Raw genomic sequence first — 19,229 nt, 5'->3', positions numbered from 1 at the left:
CGAGGCAGTTCACTTATCAAGCTCCTTATTGCTTGAGTTAATGCAACCCTCTTCACTCCGGTTCGTTTGCAGGGATAATATTCCATCCAGAAGTTAGTTGTTCTTAAAGCAACTCAACTGGCTAGTGGCTGGTGGCCGGTGGCTGGTGGCTGGTGGCCGGTGGCCGGAGGCTAGTGGCCGGAGGCTAGTGGCCGGTGGCCAGTGGCTAGTGGCCGGAGGCTAGTGGCCGGAGGCTAGTGGCTGGTGGCCAGTGGCTAGTGGCCGGTGGCCGGTGGCTGGTGGCCGGAGGCTAGTGGCCGGAGGCTAGTGGCTGGTGGCCAGTGGCTAGTGGCCGGTGGCCGGAGGCTAGTGGCCGGTGGCCGGTGGCTGGTGGCCGGTGGCTGGTGGCCAGTGGCTGGTGGCTATTGGCCGGTGGCTGGTGGCTGGTGGCCGGTGGCTGGTGGCTAGTGGCCGGTGGCTGGTGGCTGGTGGCAACAGCTACTAGCCAACAGCTAGTGGCTGTTGGCTAGTAGCTGGTTCTCAAGAACCAAAATGGAAGAATTATTATGTCATAAAGATGTCAGTGTGAACCTGTATGAGACACTTAACACTGCAATGTAGAACTATGTGGCCTACCATGTAGACTACCACTGTAAGAGAGAAGGAAGTAGACTACCACGCTACTGACCACTGTAAGAGAGAAGGAAGTAGACTACCATGCTACTGACCACTGTAAGAGAGAAGGAAGTAGACTACCATGCTACTGACCACTGTAAGAGAGAAGGAAGTAGACTACCATGCTACTGACCACTGTAAGAGAGAAGGAAGTAGACTACCATGCTACTGACCACTGTAAGAGAGAAGGAAGTAGATTGCCACTGGCTTTGTTAGAATAAGATAGACGTAAGTAGGCTACTCACTTGTTAAGTTACCTGTTCACTTTTGTATTTATTTACTATTTACCTTTTATTTTATTTTTCTGAAAACACTTGTGAGACTAGTATATGTGTAGTATGGTATATTATATGTGTATTTTCTCTTTTTAATTCTGCTCATCATTGCTTTTCTTTCTAATATAATATATCAGTACTGATCAATACTGATCAGTACTGATAGCTGCTGCTTCTTTTTTCTGACTTTCTTTCACATTTGGATTCTGGCGTTGAAACCTGTCAGAGAGACACCAGCAGCCGCTGGGACTCAAACCAGTGACATGTTCCCCATACCTCCCATTTCTCGCATAGCTCCCATATCAGAGGACAGAGGGGATCTGCATTGTTGTGGAGCAGCTGGACATTGTCTTCTTCTCACTCTGCAGGGAGACAGGAGTCTGCTTAGCAGCTGTGTGTGTGTGTGTGTGTGTGTGTGTGTGTGTGTGTGTGGTGTGTGTGTGTGTGTGTGTGTGTGTGTGTGTGTGTGTGTGTGTGTGTGTGTGGGCGTGCATGTGCGTGTGTGTGTGAGAGAGTATATGTGTGTGTGCACCTGCAGACAGAACTGAGGGACATTAACACATACACCACCTGCAGACATAACTTACAAGCTAGCGAATGACTATATGAGTAGAGTTCCCAGTGATGCCAGGATGCTAGCTAGCTAGCGACTACAAGAGTAGACTTCCCAAAATGCCAGGATGCTAGCTAGCAAACGACTACATGAGTACAGTTCCCAGTGATGCCAGGATGCTAGCTAGCTAGTGACTACATAAATAGGGGTTCCCAGTGATGCCAGGATGCTAGCTAGCTAGCGACTACATGAGTAGAGTTCCAGTGATGCCAGGATGATAGCTAGCTAGAGCGACTACGTGAGTAGAGTTCCCAGTGATGCCAGGATGCTAGCTAGCTAGTGACTACATAAATAAGGTTCCCAGTGATGCCAGGATGCTAGCTAGCGACTACGTGAGTAGAGTTCCCCAGTGATGCCAGGATGCTAGCTAGCGACTACATGAGTAGAGTTCCCAGTGATGCCAGGATGATAGCTAGCTAGCGACTACGTGAGTAGAGTTCCCAGTGATGCCAGGATGCTAGCTAGCTAGTGACTACATAAATAAGGTTCCCAGTGATGCCAGGATGCTAGCTAGCAAACGACTACATAAGTAGAGTTCCCAGTGATGCCAGGATGCTTGCTAGCTAGCGACTGTATGAGTAGAGTTCCCAGTGATGCCAGGATGCTAGCTAGCTAGCGACTACATGAGTAGAGTTCCCAGTGATGCCAGGATGCTAGCTAGCTAGCGACTACATGAGTAGAGTTCCCAGTGATGCCAGGATGCTAGCTAGCTAGCGACTACATGAGTAGAGTTCCCAGTGATGCCAGGATGCTAGCTAGCTAGCGACTACATGAGAAGAGTTCCCAGTGATGCCAGGATGCTAGCTAGCTAGTGACTACATAAATAAGGTTCCCAGTGATGCCAGGATGCTAGCTAGCAAACGACTACATAAGTAGAGTTCCCAGTGATGCCAGGATGCTAGCTAGCTAGCGACTACATGAGTAGAGTTCCCAGTGATGCCAGGATGCTAGCTAGCTAGCGACTACATGAGTAGAGTTCCCAGTGATGCCAGGATGCTAGCTAGCGAGTGACTACATGAGTAGAGTTCCCAGTGATGCCAGGATACTAGCTAGCTAGCGACTACAAGAGTAGAGTTCCCAAAATGCCAGGATGCTAGCTAGCAAACGACTACATGAGTACAGTTCCCAGTGATGCCAGGATGCTAGCTCGCAAACGACTACATGAGTAGAGTTCCCAGTGATGCCAGGATGCTAGCTAGCTAGTGACTACATGAGTAGAGTTCCCAGTGATGCCAGGATGCCAGCTAGCAAATGACTACATGAGTACAGTTCCCAGTGATGCCAGGATGCTAGCTAGCTAGCGACTACATGAGTAGAGTTCCCAGTGATGCCAGGATGCTAGCTAGCTAGCGACTACATGAGTAGAGTTCCCAGTGATGCCAGGATGCTAGCTAGCTAGCGACTACATGAGTAGAGTTCCCAGTGATGCCAGGATGCTAGCTAGCTAGCGACTACATGAGTAGAGTTCCCAGTGATGCCAGGATGCTAGCTAGCTAGCGACTACATGAGTAGAGTTCCCAGTGATGCCAGGATGCTAGCTAGCTAGCGACTACATGAGTAGAGTTCCCAGTGATGCCAGGATGCTAGCTAGCTAGTGACTACATAAATAAGGTTCCCAGTGATGCCAGGATGCTAGCTAGCAAACGACTACATGAGTAGAGTTCCCAGTGATGCCAGGATGCTAGCTAGCTAGCGACTACATGAGTAGAGTTCCCAGTGATGCCAGGATGCTAGCTAGCTAGCGACTACATGAGTAGAGTTCCCAGTGATGCCAGGATGCTAGCTAGCTAGCGACTACATGAGTAGAGTTCCCAGTGATGCCAGGATGCTAGCTAGCGACTACATGAGTAGAGTTCCCAGTGATGCCAGGATGGAGGACTCAACAATGACTGATTTCGTGATGGAAGCAGAAATGGAGTGAAAGATTCTTCGTACCAGAGGAAGTGCCTCTTATGCTTACCCAATGCGATGAAGATATTGGCATTCAAAACCTCCCCATTCAACCTAAGGAAACACATTGAGCCGTAACGTTAATGTTTAGTAATCATAATGATCATAAACCTGTTAAGACATCTAGCAATGTTTCCCACAGGATTGAAGTATATCTTTCGCAGGGTGAAGACGAGTGTCTGATCTTCTAAGCTAGCTATACATGGTGTATGCTGGGTTAACGTCCGCTAGCTATTGTACATCCAATAAGACATTAGTGTAGTAGACAGATCTCTAGCAAGTTAGTGAGCTGAGGAAGTGTTAACAGTTTTGAGATTTTGTTGAGTTGAGTCATCTTAGCTATAATCATTGCAGCACTTGCTAACTTTAGCTAGCTAATGTTAGCAAGCTAGCTAGAAGCTTTTTGGATCTGCTAAGGTCCGTTAACTTAGCATTAGCTAGCCATCCCACCATAGATTGACAGGAGCTACGCGCAGCATTACAATTTGAATCGCATTGGAGATGCATACAAGTGTGTGTATAACGTGTGTGTAGCATGTGTGTGTAGCATGTGCATGTAGCAAGTGGGGCTAGCTAAAGTTGTTGTGTTTACAACATGTCTAACTCGCTGTTCAGAGAAAGCTCCTGCTGTCCTTGGTCATGGTGGCCACGGCACTTAAAACAATAAACTTCTTAATTCTTAAAATTTCAGACAATTTGCTTTTGAATATCCAAAAAATAGTTTTGATACTTAAGTACAGTAAATATCAGTTACTTTAAGACTTTTACTCAAGTATTATTCGAGTAGTATTCCAATAGGTGACTTTCCAGTGAGGTATAAAGTACTTTTACTCAAGTACTTTATACACACTGCTCATAAAGCACCTGCACACACACATACACACATACATACATACATACATACATACACACATACATACACACACACACACACACACACACACACACACACACACACACACACACACACACAGTATTTTAAATGCATTATTTATTATCGATCACATGATGAGCACTATTTTAAATGCATTATTTATTATCGATCACATGATGAGCACTATTTTAAATGCATTATTTATTATCGATCACATGATGAGCACTATTTTAAATGCATTATTTATTATCGATCACATGATGAGCACTAAGGTGTGTGACGTCAGCACGCAGGACGTCTGACGGGTGAGGAGGGGGTCGGGATTCCTAAGGATTACCCATCATGCCCTGCGGGTGAAGATGGCGACAGCTGAGCAGAGCAGCAGATCAACTTTATCCGAGCGGCTCTGAGTTGATTTCCTCCCGTCGGTCGCAGCGTCTCCGCCAGCTGCATTTCCTGCCATCGCCCGCTGCTGCTCCGGAGCTTCGTCAGCTCGTGACCGGAGCGCAGCCTCTCTCCCCCGGCCTGCAGCCCGCACCCCACCGGAGGAGCGGACCGGAGCTCCGGCTGAAGTTTCGTCCCCGCTGCGCCTCTTCCGGGACTTGTTGGCGGAGAACCGGGACCGAAACGGCTCGCAGGTAAGCTCTGACCCGGGTTCGCTGTAGTTCCGGTCCGGTGGAGTGTGAGCAGGAGCCCGGCTCGGTGTCGGGTGCAAACGGGGTTGGTGCAGCTTGTTGTTGTGGACTGGGCCGGGTGCTCGGGTCCGGTTCGGGCCCCGTTAGCCTGTCAGACAGCTCTGAGGGCACAATGCCCTGTGTGTGTGTGTGTGTGTGTGTGTGTGTGTGTGTGTGTGTGTGTGTGTGTGTGTGTGTGTGTGTGTACACACAAGGCTGGATTATATCCTGGCAAAGTGACCACCTGATTTTGGAGTTAGGGACCCTTCAGAGACCCGCAGGGAACGTTCAGGATGTGAAACGTTCAGGATGTAAAACGTTCAGGATGTGAAACGTTCAGGATGTGAAACGTTCAGGATGTAAAACGTTCAGGATGTGAAACGTTCAGGATGTAAAACGTTCAGGATGTCAAACGTTCAGGATGTGAAACGTTCAGGATGTCAAACGTTCAGAATGTAAAACGTTCAGGATGTCAAACGTTCAGGATGTGAAACGTTCAGGATGTGAAACGTTCAGGATGTAAAACGTTCAGGATGTGAAACGTTCAGGATGTAAAACGTTCAGGATGTCAAACGTTCAGGATGTCAAACGTTCAGGATGTCAAACGTTCAGAATGTAAAACGTTCAGGATGTCAAACGTTCAGGACGTGAAACGTTCAGGACGTGAAACGTTCAGGACGTGAAACGTTCAGGACGTGAAACGTTCAGGACGTGAAACGCTCAGGACGTGAAACGCTCAGGACGTGAAACGTTCAGGACGTAAAACGTTCAGGACGTAATCGCTACAGTTGTGTTGGTCCTTCTCTCAATGCGGTCTGACTTCCTGTGGACCGTTGGTTCCTACCTGTGGCAGCAGGAAGTAGATGGAGTGTTTCCATCAACAGTATCACTCATTGTTGTGTTTTTATTCAGGCTGTGATGCTCATGTAACAAAATTGTGTGTCTGTGATTGTGAAGCATGTTTCAGTATTTACATATTAATATATACCATCGAGCAGTTGCTAGGAAACAGTTTGAGTCTGTGGCTGCGCTGGAATAGTCCTTTAGTGTGGAAGCCTTTACCAAAGGAAAGGAGCTTCAATGCTTCCTTACCTTCCTTGCTTTTACCTTCCTATCCTTTAGCATAGGAAACACTGGACCTTCATTTACTAAAGGAAAGGAGCTTCATTGCTACCTTTCTTGGCTCCTTTAGCATAGGAAACACTGGACCTTCCTTTACTAAAGGAAAGGAGCTTCATTGCTACCTTACTTGGCTCCTTTAGCATAGGAAACACTGGACCTTCCTTTACTAAAGGAAAGGAGCTTCATTGCTACCTTTCTTGGCTCCTTTAGCATAGGAAACACTGGACCTTCCTTTACTAAAGGAAAGGAGCTTCATTGCTACCTTTCTTGGCTCCTTTAGCATAGGAAACATTGGACCTTCCTTTACTAAAGGAAAGGAGCTTCAACGCTGTAATACTATGAACAAGGTTATTTATGTTAATAAAGTGGAGGAGGGTGGTCTCTCTCAGAGGTGGAGGAGGGTGGTCTCTCTCAGAGGTGGAGGAGGGTGGTCTCTCTCAGAGGTGGAGGAGGGTGGTCTCTCTCAGAGGTGGAGGAGGGTGGTCTCTCTCAGAGGATAGTAGCTGATCTTCATGTAGGAAGCCTCAGAAATGAACACATAATAATAATAATAATAATAATAATAATAATAATAATAATAATTGTGTCATTCTTTAAGAACATGAGTGCACAACATGCAGCTCGAGGTGAGAGGATGAACTTCATGTTCATGCTCGAGGTGAGAGGATGAACTCATGTTCATGCTCGAGGTGAGAGGATGAACTTCATGTTCATGCTCGAGGTGAGAGGATGAACTCATGTTCATGCTCGAGGTGAGAGGATGAACTCATGTTCATGCTCGAGGTGAGAGGATGAACTCATGTTCATGCTCAAGGTGAGAGGATGAACTTCATGTTCATGCTCGAGGTGAGAGGATGAACTTCATGTTCATGCTCGAGGTGAGAGGATGAACTCATGTTTATGCTCGAGGTGAGAGGATGAACTTCATGTTCATGCTCGAGGTGGGAGGATGAACTCATGTTTATGCTCGAGGTGAGAGGATGAACTCATGTTCATGCTCGAGGTGAGAGGATGAACTCATGTTCATGCTCGAGGTGAGAGGGTGAACTCATGTTCATGCTCGAGGTGAGAGGATGAACTTCATGTTCATGCTCGAGGTGAGGATGAACTTCATGTTCATGCTCGAGGTGAGAGGATGAACTTCATGTTCATGCTCGAGGTGAGAGGATGAACTTCATGTTCATGCCTGAGGTGAGAGGATGAACTCATGTTTATGCTCGAGGTGAGAGCGTGAACTCATGTTCATGCTCGAGGTGAGAGGGTGAACTCATGTTCATGCTCGAGGTGAGAGGGTGAACTCATGTTCATGCTCGAGGTGAGAGGGTGAACTCATGTTCATGCTCGAGGTGAGAGGGTGAACTCATGTTCATGCACTCATTCTCAGGACGTCCACATTCATATTTGATCAAAGTGAAGCCGTCCTTGCTTCAGTGGAGCGGACATGTTCTTCTGTCTCAGAGCAGCTGCAGCTCCTCACCTGCAGACCAGGTGAACAGCCTCTTGCAGCAGGAAAGAGGAAGGAAGAGAATGACATGAAGGAAAGGAGGCAAGGACTGCTGTGAGGACATAATAATTGTGAAGAAAATAGAGACAAAAAATGGAAATGAACAGAAAGAGGCAGTGAAGGAAAGGAGGTAGTGTGGAGGAAATACAAGTATGTAAGAGAAGGAAACAGGAAACTAGTGCACATGAAGGCAACGAGGTGGAAGAGAAGAAACACAAAGAAGACATGAAGGAAACATGAGGTAGGAGGAGGAAACGAAGGACAGAAGGGGAGAGAAAGAAGTATGAAGAAAGTAAGTAAGCAAGCAGTGAAGGAAGCATGGAAGCAGTGAGTCGAGGAAAGTTCTTGTGTTCATGAAGGTAAATGTTTTATTCATGCGTCGGACAGAGGAGACGGCAGTGTGTCCTTGTCTCGTCCTCCAGAGCTGCTCCTTTCATTCTATTATATAATTCCTCCATGAATCATTTAAACACATCCATGTTCTAGACACAGAGAACAAGGGGTTCTGGGTAATGTGTTCCGTCCGCCCGGCGGCCCACAATGCATCTGGGCCAACAGACCTTTGTGACGTGAACGTAGGTATAAATGTGTTTTGACCAGAATGTTTATTGATTGATCAGCTGTCCGTGAAGTGGCTTCCTCTCACTTCAATCACTTCATCAATATGACTTTTTCTGCTGATCAACTCATTGATTAGTCTCGTTTTGTGTGTGTGTGTGTGTGTGTGTGTGTGTGTGTGTGTGTGTGTGTGTGTGTGTGTGTGTGTGTGTGTGTGTGTGAGGGATTACATTGCACAGGGTTTATCTCCGCTCAGAGAGGATTATGGGTAGGATGAGCTGGTGACTGCTCTCTGATTGGTGGATGTCAGTCGCTCACTCAGCCAGGTTGAAAGACCTGATCAGAGCTGTTCTGGAGTCAGTTAATGACTAATTAATGATGTGAAGTGAAGACGGGAGATTTCATGATCCATACTCACAACTCAGACTCTCAGGTGAGGCTCAGAGACTCTCAGGTGAGGCTCAGAGACTCTCAGGTGAGGCTCAGAGACTCTCAGGTGAGGCTCAGAGACTCTCAGGTGAGGCTCAGAGACTCTCAGGTGAGGCTCAGAGACTCTCAGGTGAGGCTCAGAGACTCTCAGGTGAGGCTCAGAGACTCTCAGGTGAGGCTCAGAGACTCTCAGGTGAGGCTCAGAGACTCTCAGGTGAGGCTCAGAATGACAGCAGGTGTTGACGATGTGTCTCTGTGTGGACGTCTTGTGTTTCAGGCTCAGGAGGAAGAGGCTGAGGATGTGAAGACCAACGCTGACGTGCAAGGTGAGGACGTTATGTTACGACTAATGTTACATTTAACTGTTAATATGTTAAAATACTAATGTTACATGTTAACATACTAATGTTACATGTTAACATACTAATGTTACATGTTAACATGTAACATTAGTATGTTACTAATGTTACATGTTAACATACTAATGTTACATGTTAACATACTAATGTTACATGCTAATGTTACATGTTAACATGCTAATGTTACATGTTAACATGCTAATGTTACATGTTAACATACTAATGTTACATGTTAACATACTAATGTTGCATGTTAACATACTAATGTTACATGTTAACATACTAATGTTACATGTTAACATGTAACATTAGTATGTTACTAATGTTACATGTTAACATACTAATGTTACATGTTAACATACTAATGTTACATGGTAACATACTAATGTTACATGTTAACATGTAACATTAGTATGTTACTAATGTTACATGTTAACATACTAATGTTACATGTTAACATACTAATGTTACATGTTAACATGTAACATTAGTATGTTACTAATGTTACATGTTAACATACTAATGTTACATGTTAACATACTAAATGTTACATGTTAACATACTAATGTTACATGTTAACATACTAATGTTACATGTTAACATGTAACATTAGTATGTTACTAATGTTACATGTTAACATACTAATGTTACATGTTAACATACTAATGTTACATGTTAACATGTAACATTAGTATGTTACTAATGTTACATGTTAACATACTAATGTTACATGTTAACATACTAATGTTACATGTTAACATGTAACATTAGTATGTTACTAATGTTACATGTTAACATACTAATGTTACATGTTGACATACTAGTGTTACATGTTAACATACTAATGTTACATGTTAACATGTAACATTAGTATGTTACTAATGTTACATGTTAACATACTGATGTTACATGTTAACATACTAATGTTACATGCTAATGTTACATGTTAACATACTAATGTTACATGTTAACATACTAATGTTACATGTTAACATGTAACATTAGTATGTTACTAATGTTACATGTTAACATACTAATGTTACATGTTAACATACTAATGTTACATGTTAACATGTAACATTAGTATGTTACTAATGTTACATGTTAACATACTAATGTTACATGTTAACATACTAATGTTACATGTTAACATACTAATGTTACATGTTAACATGTAACATTAGTATGTTACTAATGTTACATGTTAACATACTAATGTTACATGTTAACATACTAATGTTACATGTTAACATGTAACATTAGTATGTTACTAATGTTACATGTTAACATACTAATGTTACATGTTGACATACTAGTGTTACATGTTAACATACTAATGTTACATGTTAACATGTAACATTAGTATGTTACTAATGTTACATGTTAACATACTGATGTTACATGTTAACATACTAATGTTACATGCTAATGTTACATGTTAACATACTAATGTTACATGTTAACATACTAATGTTACATGTTAACATACTAATGTTACATGTTAACATGTAACATTAGTATGTTACTAATGTTACATGTTAACATACTAATGTTACATGTTAACATACTGATGTTACATGTTAACATACTAATGTTACATGCTAATGTTACATGTTAACATACTAATGTTACATGTTAACATACTAATGTTACATGTTAACATGTAACATTAGTATGTTACTAATGTTACATGTTAACATACTAATGTTACATGTTAACATACTAATGTTACATGTTAACATGTAACATTAGTATGTTACTAATGTTACATGTTAACATACTAATGTTACATGTTAACATACTAATGTTACATGTTAACATGTAACATTAGTATGTTACTAATGTTACATGTTAACATACTAATGTTACATGTTGACATACTAGTGTTACATGTTAACATACTAATGTTACATGTTAACATGTAACATTAGTATGTTACTAATGTTACATGTTAACATACTGATGTTACATGTTAACATACTAATGTTACATGCTAATGTTACATGTTAACATACTAATGTTACATGTTAACATACTAATGTTACATGTTAACATACTAATGTTACATGTTAACATGTAACATTAGTATGTTACTAATGTTACATGTTAACATACTAATGTTACATGTTAACATACTAATGTTACATGTTAACATGTAACATTAGTATGTTACTAATGTTACATGTTAACATACTAATGTTACATGTTAACATACTAATGTTAACATACTAATGTTACATGTTGACATACTAGTGTTACATGTTAACATACTAATGTTACATGTTAACATGTAACATTAGTATGTTACTAATGTTACATGTTAACATACTGATGTTACATGTTAACATACTAATGTTACATGCTAATGTTACATGTTAACATACTAATGTTACATGTTAACATACTAATGTTACATGTTAACATACTAATGTTACATGTTAACATGTAACATTAGTATGTTACTAATGTTACATGTTAACATACTAATGTTACATGTTAACATACTAATGTTACATGTTAACATACTAATGTTACATGTTAACATACTAATGTTACATGTTAACATACTAATGTTACATGTTAACATACTAATGTTACATGTTAACATACTAATGTTACATGTTAACATACTAATGTTACATGTTAACATGTAACATTAGTATGTTACTAATGTTACATGTTAACATACTAATGTTACATGTTAACATACTAATGTTACATGTTAACATACTAATGTTACATGTTAACATACTAATGTTACATGTTAACATACTAATGTTACATGTTAACATACTAATGTTACATGTTAACATACTAATGTTACATGTTAACATACTAATGTTACATGTTAACATGTAACATTAGTATGTTACTAATGTTACATGTTAACATACTAATGTTACATGTTAACATACTAATGTTACATGTTAACATACTGTGGCTAAATGTTGCATCATTTCTGGTCCATTTCAGTCAGAGTTTTCAGAGAGTATTATTTAGTGTATTTGGTGTGTGTTCCTGTTGTAGTTAACATATTAACATATTGTTCCTGTTGTATTTAACATATTGACATATTGTTCCTGTTATACTTAACATATTGACATATTGTTCCTGTTGTACTTAACATATTAACATATTGTTCCTGTTGTATTAAACATATTAACATATTGTTCCTGTTGTACTTAACATATTAACATATTGTTCCTGTTGTACTTAACATATTAACATATTGTTCCTGTTGTACTTAACATATTAGCCTGCGGGTTGTTGTGTTTTCAGGTGTTTCTGTGGATGAAGTCAACTGAGGAACTGCTCACCTTTCAGGTACAAGCACTTCCACCACGTCACGTCCTCCAACACCTGAACACAGAGAAAAGCACTTCACTCCCTCCAGAGGCCTCGACCTCAGGCTCTTCAACAGCTCTTTAAGTTCAACGTCCAGGAAGACACAACAGTAGTAGCAGTAGTAGCAGTAGTAGTAGCAGTAGTAGCAGTAGTAGTAGCAGTAGTAGTAGTAGCAGTAGTAGCAGTAGTAGTAGTAGTAGTAGTAGTAGTAGTAGTAGTAGTAGTAGTAGTAATAGTAGCAGTAGTAGTAGCAGTAGTAGCAGTAGTAGTAGCAGTAGTAGTAGTAGCAGTAGTAGCAGTAGTAGCAGTAGTAGTAGTAGCAGTAGTAGCAGTAGTAGCAGTAGTAGTAGCAGTAGTAGTAGTAGCAGTAGTAGTAGTAGCAGCAGTAGCAGCAGTAGCAGCTGTAGTAGCAGTAGTAGTAGTAGTAGTAGTAGTAGCAGTAGTAGCAGTAGTAGTAGTAGCAGTAGTAGCAGTAGGACACTGATTTTACTATTTGTGTATTATTGTATTCATCTTCAGTGTTAGCATGTTAGCTTGTGATAGCTCTGCTATTCACATAAACATGCTAACGATGGCCTCATTCAGGTCGATGCAGCTGCACTTCCTGTTCTGGAAACTGTTTGAGATCAATGTGTTGCCTGAGGGACACACACACACACACACACACACACACACACACACCCCTACACTTGTGACACCAAAGAGAGCGAGAGAGAGGTTGATTCCGGCAGCGAGTCCAGTTGTGTTGAGGCGTTGAGTTGTTGCGGTCGGCGGTCGGTGGCGCTGCTAACTCTTCTCCTGCTGCAGGACCGACTGAGCGCCAGCAGGAAGGAAGAAGTCTCAGGATGTCGAGCGCGGCCCCGGCCAGGAAGCCGTACCGCAAGGCTCCGCCGCAGCACCGCGAGACGCGCCACGCCGCGCCCGCCGCGCCCGCCGCTCCGCCTGCGCCGCAGCCCGACATCTCTCAGGTAAACCTAAACCCTCTCAGCAGCCCGCCCCCCTCGCAGCGCCGCCTCGCCGCCTCTCAGTGGCCGCCCTCGCCGCCTCTGCTCTCGGACAGCGAGCCGGACGTCTCCAGCCTCTCCAGCCTGGAGCTCTGCGTCCCGCCGCCACTTTCCCACGCTCGGCCCGGAGCCGCGGCGGTGGGCGTCACCACAAGTCCTCGCCGTGTGGCAAGTCGCTCCGTGAGCAGTAACAGCGATGGTTTTCTAACGCGTGGAAAGGCCGCCGCGGGCAGGAACCCCTCCTCCGCCGGTGCCCGCCGGACGCAGACCGTAACCCGCCGGACGCAGACCGCCACGCCCCCCAAGGGGATCCTGAAGCAGCCGGCCTCGCTGGGTGTGGAGTTCGCCTGTGACCTGATCAGGAAGGCGAAGTCAGAAGAGCTGCTAGACGCCAGAGGACGGCGTGGCGGCGGCCTCCAGCTGCCCGCTCGCTCTCTGGACCGGGCGGACCAGCGGGCCGCGGCGCCGCGGCGAGCCTCGGACCCGCCGTCCCCCTGCGGCACCGGTTGGAACTGGAAGATGCAGGTTCTGGAGGAGAAGGTTCGCTTCTCCAACTTTCTGGACGAAATCACCTGTCGCGTCCTTAGCCCCGCCCAACTGGCGCTGCTCGGCAGGACGTCCTCCAGCGAGCGAGGTAGCCCCGCCCCCCATCGCCAGGGTAACCCCGCCCACAGGAAGCAGCAGGCGGCGGGTACGTCCGCCGACCGGACTCGCCGCTGGGACGACTGGGCGGCGGCGGTGCAGCGGCCCACCGGCTGCTACCAGCCGCTGCAGGAAGAAAGGGCGGGGCGGGAGACCCTGCGCCAGCAGGGCGGAGTCACACAGGGGGCGGGGCCTAAAGAGGAGGTGTGGAGGGGGAATAGAGGAGTGAAGATGGAGGGTCAGGACCCAGAGGCGCCACAAAGGCACAAACACAGACCTCCTGCTTCTAATCGCACTCTTCTGTCCCACATCAAGGTAGGTCAGAGGTCACCTTCAGCTTCTCATGAAAGCTCTGAAAGGTCCACCTGGAGAGAAGTTACTGGTTCTGTGGACTGGTCAGGTCCAGACTGGTCAGGGTTAACCCATCTATATAATATACAACATGTTTAGTTATATTGTATAAACACTGATATGGATTGCTAATCATGAGCAGCTGATAAATAGTTGAGCCCAAATGAAGTGAAAGCTGCAGAACGCAGCGATCTGATTGGCCGTTGAGCCGCCGAGTCATTGATCTCACGGCTCTGTCGCTGATTGATCAGCTGAGAGGTTCCACTGTGTAAAACACTGCTGCATTCTGGGAGAGGACGTGTTTCCATACGTGGACAGAGATCAATGAAGAAACAGGAAACCTCGTCTCATTGACGTTCACTGACCTGACGCGTCATGTGACCATCAGTGACCTCACGTGTCATGTGACCGTCACCGACCTCACGTGTCATGTGACCGTCACTGACCTGATATTACTAAGATATATTATTATTATCATAATCATCAATTATGTGTTTTTCTCCAAATTATCCAGCAACAAGTCAAAGTTCAAAGGAAACGCATTAAATAAATAAATGTAATAAATAAATATGTCACTGAAGACCAAAGAGAATAATGAATAATTGTTCTGTACAGTTCAAACGTTGCAGAATATGATAAATACTACATATTGTTTCCATCATAGTTCTCTTATTTTTCATGAAACGAATAATATTTGATATATTATTAACTTAAAGTATTAAAACAACAATAAAGGGAACCCTGCGGTGGCTCCTCATCGAGTCATGCTGCCCGGCCTCAGGCTCCGCCACCGGCCTCAGGCTCCTCCTCCGGCCTCAGGCTCCGCCACCGGCCTCTGGCTCCGCCTCCGGCCTCAGGCTCCGCCTCCGGCCTCCGGCCTCAGGCTCCTCCTCCGGCCTCAGGCTCCGCCACCGGCCTCTGGCTCCGCCTCCGGCCTCAGGCTCCGCCTCCGGCCTCAGGCTCCGCCTCCGGCCTCAGGCTCCGCCTCCGGCCTCAGGCTCTGCCTCAAGCAGATGACAGGATGTTTCAACAGGTGGAAACAGGAAGTGTCGCTGTTCTGCAGATATCAAGACAAACGTATATTAATGGATCTTTTCATGTTCTAACGTTCCATCAGAACCAAACCAAATATAAATACATATATACATATATATATATATATATATATATATATATATATATATACATACATATATATATATATATATATATATATATATATATATATATATATATATATATATATATATATATATATATATATACATACATATATACATATATGTGTGTGTGTATGTATGTGTATACACATCAATACCTGGGACTGACATCAGCTTGTTGTTACAGGAGGCGCTATCGGACTCGGACCGGATCAGGTGAGACTCCTATAATGTTTTATTAGTTATTAATGATAATGTACACAGCACTCGTCTCTGCTTTCAGCCACGTTCTTTACTTTTACTGTAAACAGTAAAGTACTACATGTATCTCTGAGATGTAGTACAGTATGAAGTACTACGTGTACCTCTGAGATGTAGTACAGTATAAAGTACTACGTGTACCTCTGAGATGTAGTACAGTGTGAAGTACTATCTGACCCCTCCTCCCTTTACCCAGAATCCTCCAGCAGCAGAATGAGGATCTCCAGCGCCGCCTCTCTCTCTCCACCCACAAGATGGAGGCCATGGAGGCGGAGTTTGATGGCAGCCGTCACTACATGGAGGCGGAGCTAAGCCGGACCAGAGACGACCTGGACAAGATGAGGGACAAGTTCCGCAGGTGAGGACTGCTCCAGGTTTTACCTGAGCGGTGACCTCTGACCCCGTGGTGACCACGGGGTCAGAGGTCACTGTGTTGCAGCACTGGTGCTGATTGGTTCTGATGATGATGTCAGTTATGACTCCACTGTGACTCCACTGTGACTCTACTGTGACTCCACTGTGACTCTACTGTGACTCCACTGTGACTCTACTGTGACTCTACTGTGACTCTACTGTGACTCTACTGTGACTCCACTGTGACTCTACTGTGACTCTACTGTGACTCCACTGTGACTCCACTGTGACTCTACTGTGACTCCACTGTGACTCTACTGTGACTCCACTGTGACTCTACTGTGACTCCACTGTGACTCCACTGTGACTCTACTGTGACTCTACTGTGACTCTACTGTGACTCTACTGTGACTCTACTGTGACTCCACTGTGACTCTACTGTGACTCTACTGTGACTCCACTGTGACTCTACTGTGACTCTACTGTGACTCCACTGTGACTCCACTGTGACTCTACTGTGACTCCACTGAGCATGCTCAGTATCTCCTCTCTCTCTCAGACTGCAGAACAGCTACACAGCATCTCAGAGAGCCAATCAGGACCTGGAAGAGAAGCTCCACGCCCTGGTATGTGTGAGAGTGTGTGTGAGAGTGTGTGTGTGTGTGTGTGTGTGTGAGTGATTGATTACATTGTAACTGATCAATGACTAAATGAAAATACTCTCTGAGGCAGTGAATTGATTAACTGTGGAAAAGAGAAGTGGAGCGACAGCAGGATGTTCTCTCTCGCTCTCTCTCTCGCTCTGTCTCTCTCTCTCCCTCTCTCTGTCTCTCTCTCGCTCTCTCTCTCGCTCTGTCTCTCTCTCTCCCTCTCTCTGTCTCTGTCTCTCTTTCTCTCTCTCTCTCTCTCTCACTTGGCCGCCCCGTTTCCTCCTCCTCCTGCTTCTTTTTCTAAAGCCTGCTCTCTCTCTCTCTCTCTCTCTCTCTCTCTCTCTCTCTCTCTCTCTCTCTCTCTCTCTCTCTGTGTCTCTCTCTCTTTCTGTCTCTTGTGTGGTGATGTCATTTCAACATGGCGTCTCCTGTGTCAGACCACTTCCTGTTTGTTGTGATGTCATCTTTTCTCCTCTTCTCTCACGCTGCTCTGTGACGGACGACTCATCTTCATCTTCATTGTCATCTTCATCAGGCGGCTGTCAGTCAGACATGGGTTCATGCAGTTGGGTTTCATTCATGTTCTTCCTCCTCCTTCTTCCTCTTCCCCATCCTCCTCTTCCTCCTCCTTCTCTTTCCTCTTTCTCCTCCTCTTCTTCCTCCCTCTTGTTGTTGTTGTTGTTGTTGACAGGTAGGTAGCAACATGAGAAGCTTTGTTTGTCTCGTACTTCCTGGAACATGAATGTAGACCCGCCTCCTGTCGCATCAGGCTCCTGATTGGCTGCCTCACTGTGATAGCAGTTGGTGATGTCATGTCCATGCTCCTCCCACAGCTACGGAAGGTGGAGAGGGACAAAAAGACCATGGACCAGGAGATTGTGGAGCTAACCAACAAGCTGCTGGACGCCAAGAACACCATCGACCGCCTGGAGGAGCTCAATGTGAGTACTCTACTTTACTACTAGTACTGTAGTACCAGAGCACTGCTAGTATCAGAGTACTACTAACAAGCTGCTGGACGCCAAGAACCCATCCACCGTCTGGAGGAGCTCAATGTGAGTACTCTACTAGTACTCTGGTACTAGTACTCTGGTACTAGTACTGTAGTAGGAGCTCAATGTGAGTACTCTGTATTAATACTTAATTATTGTGTATCCTCCGTGCTGCGCTCTGATTGGCTAACGCTCCATCCTCCTCGTCCAATAGGAGCGCTACAGGCAGGACTGTAACCTGGCGGTCCAGCTGCTGAAATGCAACAAGTCTCACTTCAGGAACCACAAGTTTGCTGATGTGAGTACCTGTCTGTGTGTAGTCTGTCTGTAGTATGTCTGTAGTCTGTCTATTACTCCTTCTGTAGTCTGTCTGTACTCTGTGTGTAGTATGTGTGTAGTCTGTCTGTCTGAAGTCTCTGTCTGTGGTCTGTCTGTATATTACTCCTTCTGTAGTCTGTCGGTAGTCTGTCTGCTCTGTCTGTCTGTAGTCTGCCTGTCTGACGTATGTCTGTAGTTTGTCCATTACTCCTTATGTAGTCTGTCTGTAATCTGTCTGTGTGTAGTCGGTCTGTGGTATGTCTGTAGTCTGTCTATTACTCTTTCTGTAGTCTGTCTGTGGTCTGTCTGTGGTCTGTAGTATGTATATTACTCCTTCTGTAGTCTGTCTGTCTGTGGTCTGTCTATTACCCCTTCTGCAGTCTGTCGGTAGTCTGTCTGTTCTGTATGTAGTCTGCCTGTCTGTAGTCTGTCCATTAATCCTTCTGTAGTCTGTCTGTCTGTAATCTGTCTGTCTTCAGTCTGTGTGTAGTCGGTCTGTAGTCTGTCTGTGGTCTGTCTGTAGTCTGTCTATTGCTCCTGCTGTTGTCTGTCTGTAGACTGTCTGTCTGTAGTATGTCTGTAGTCTGTCTGTAGTCTGTAGTCTGTCTATTACCCCTTCTGTAGTTTGTCGGTAGTCTGTCTGTTCTGTATGTCTGTAATCTGCCTGTATGTAGTCGGTCTGTTCTATTTGTCGATAGTCTGTCTGTAGTCTGTCTGTTCTATTTGTCTGTAGTCTGTCCGTAGTCTGCCTGCCTGTAGTCTGTTATTAGGCGCTGTGACACAATAATATCATCATAATCCATGTAGTGTATTTGTGAAAAACTATTAAATAATAACATGTCTGTAACTTAGTGATTGTATTGTGTCCGACAGAGAAGGCTGAGAGGCCCTGACGGCCACCACTGATGTACACAATATACACTCTCACACACACGTGTGTACTGATGTGTGTGTGTGTGTGTGTATATATGTACACAGTATACACATATGCGTGTGTGTCCTAATGCGTGTGTGTGTGTGTGTGTGTCTCCAGCTGCCCTACGAGCTGCAGGACATGCTGAATAAGCACATGAAGAGCAGCCTCCCTGAGCGAGGCCCCGCCCCCGGCCCCGCCCCACAGGACCCGGACTCTCTGAGCCT

At 44.6% G+C, this 19,229-nt stretch overlaps 1 protein-coding gene across 1 annotated transcript in view; it reads left to right on the top strand.

Moving 5' to 3' along the window:
* The first annotated feature begins 4,725 nt into the window (after positions 1–4,725).
* Positions 4,726–19,229, top strand: part of tjap1 (tight junction associated protein 1 (peripheral)) — a 17,028-nt gene continuing 2,524 nt past the window's right edge. Inside the window, exons 1-10 of the mRNA XM_068601876.1 lie at positions 4,726–5,004; positions 8,931–8,979; positions 12,292–12,336; positions 13,165–13,325; positions 15,702–15,730; positions 15,972–16,133; positions 16,689–16,755; positions 17,613–17,720; positions 17,986–18,069; positions 19,123–19,229. The exon at positions 19,123–19,229 is cut by the window's right edge and continues 553 nt beyond it. Coding sequence (XP_068457977.1) covers positions 13,203–13,325; positions 15,702–15,730; positions 15,972–16,133; positions 16,689–16,755; positions 17,613–17,720; positions 17,986–18,069; positions 19,123–19,229 — 680 coding nt within the window. The 5' untranslated portion in view covers positions 4,726–5,004; positions 8,931–8,979; positions 12,292–12,336; positions 13,165–13,202. The remainder of the gene's footprint in view (positions 5,005–8,930; positions 8,980–12,291; positions 12,337–13,164; positions 13,326–15,701; positions 15,731–15,971; positions 16,134–16,688; positions 16,756–17,612; positions 17,721–17,985; positions 18,070–19,122) is intronic.

The sequence above is a fragment of the Clinocottus analis genome, unplaced genomic scaffold, assembly GCF_023055335.1.
Source record: "Clinocottus analis isolate CAN_PGR_092001 unplaced genomic scaffold, fCliAna1.0.p SCAF_55, whole genome shotgun sequence".
NCBI lineage: Eukaryota > Metazoa > Chordata > Actinopteri > Perciformes > Cottidae > Clinocottus > Clinocottus analis.
Note: the sequence above shows the minus strand (reverse complement) of the source record. Positions and strands in the feature narration are given on the sequence as shown.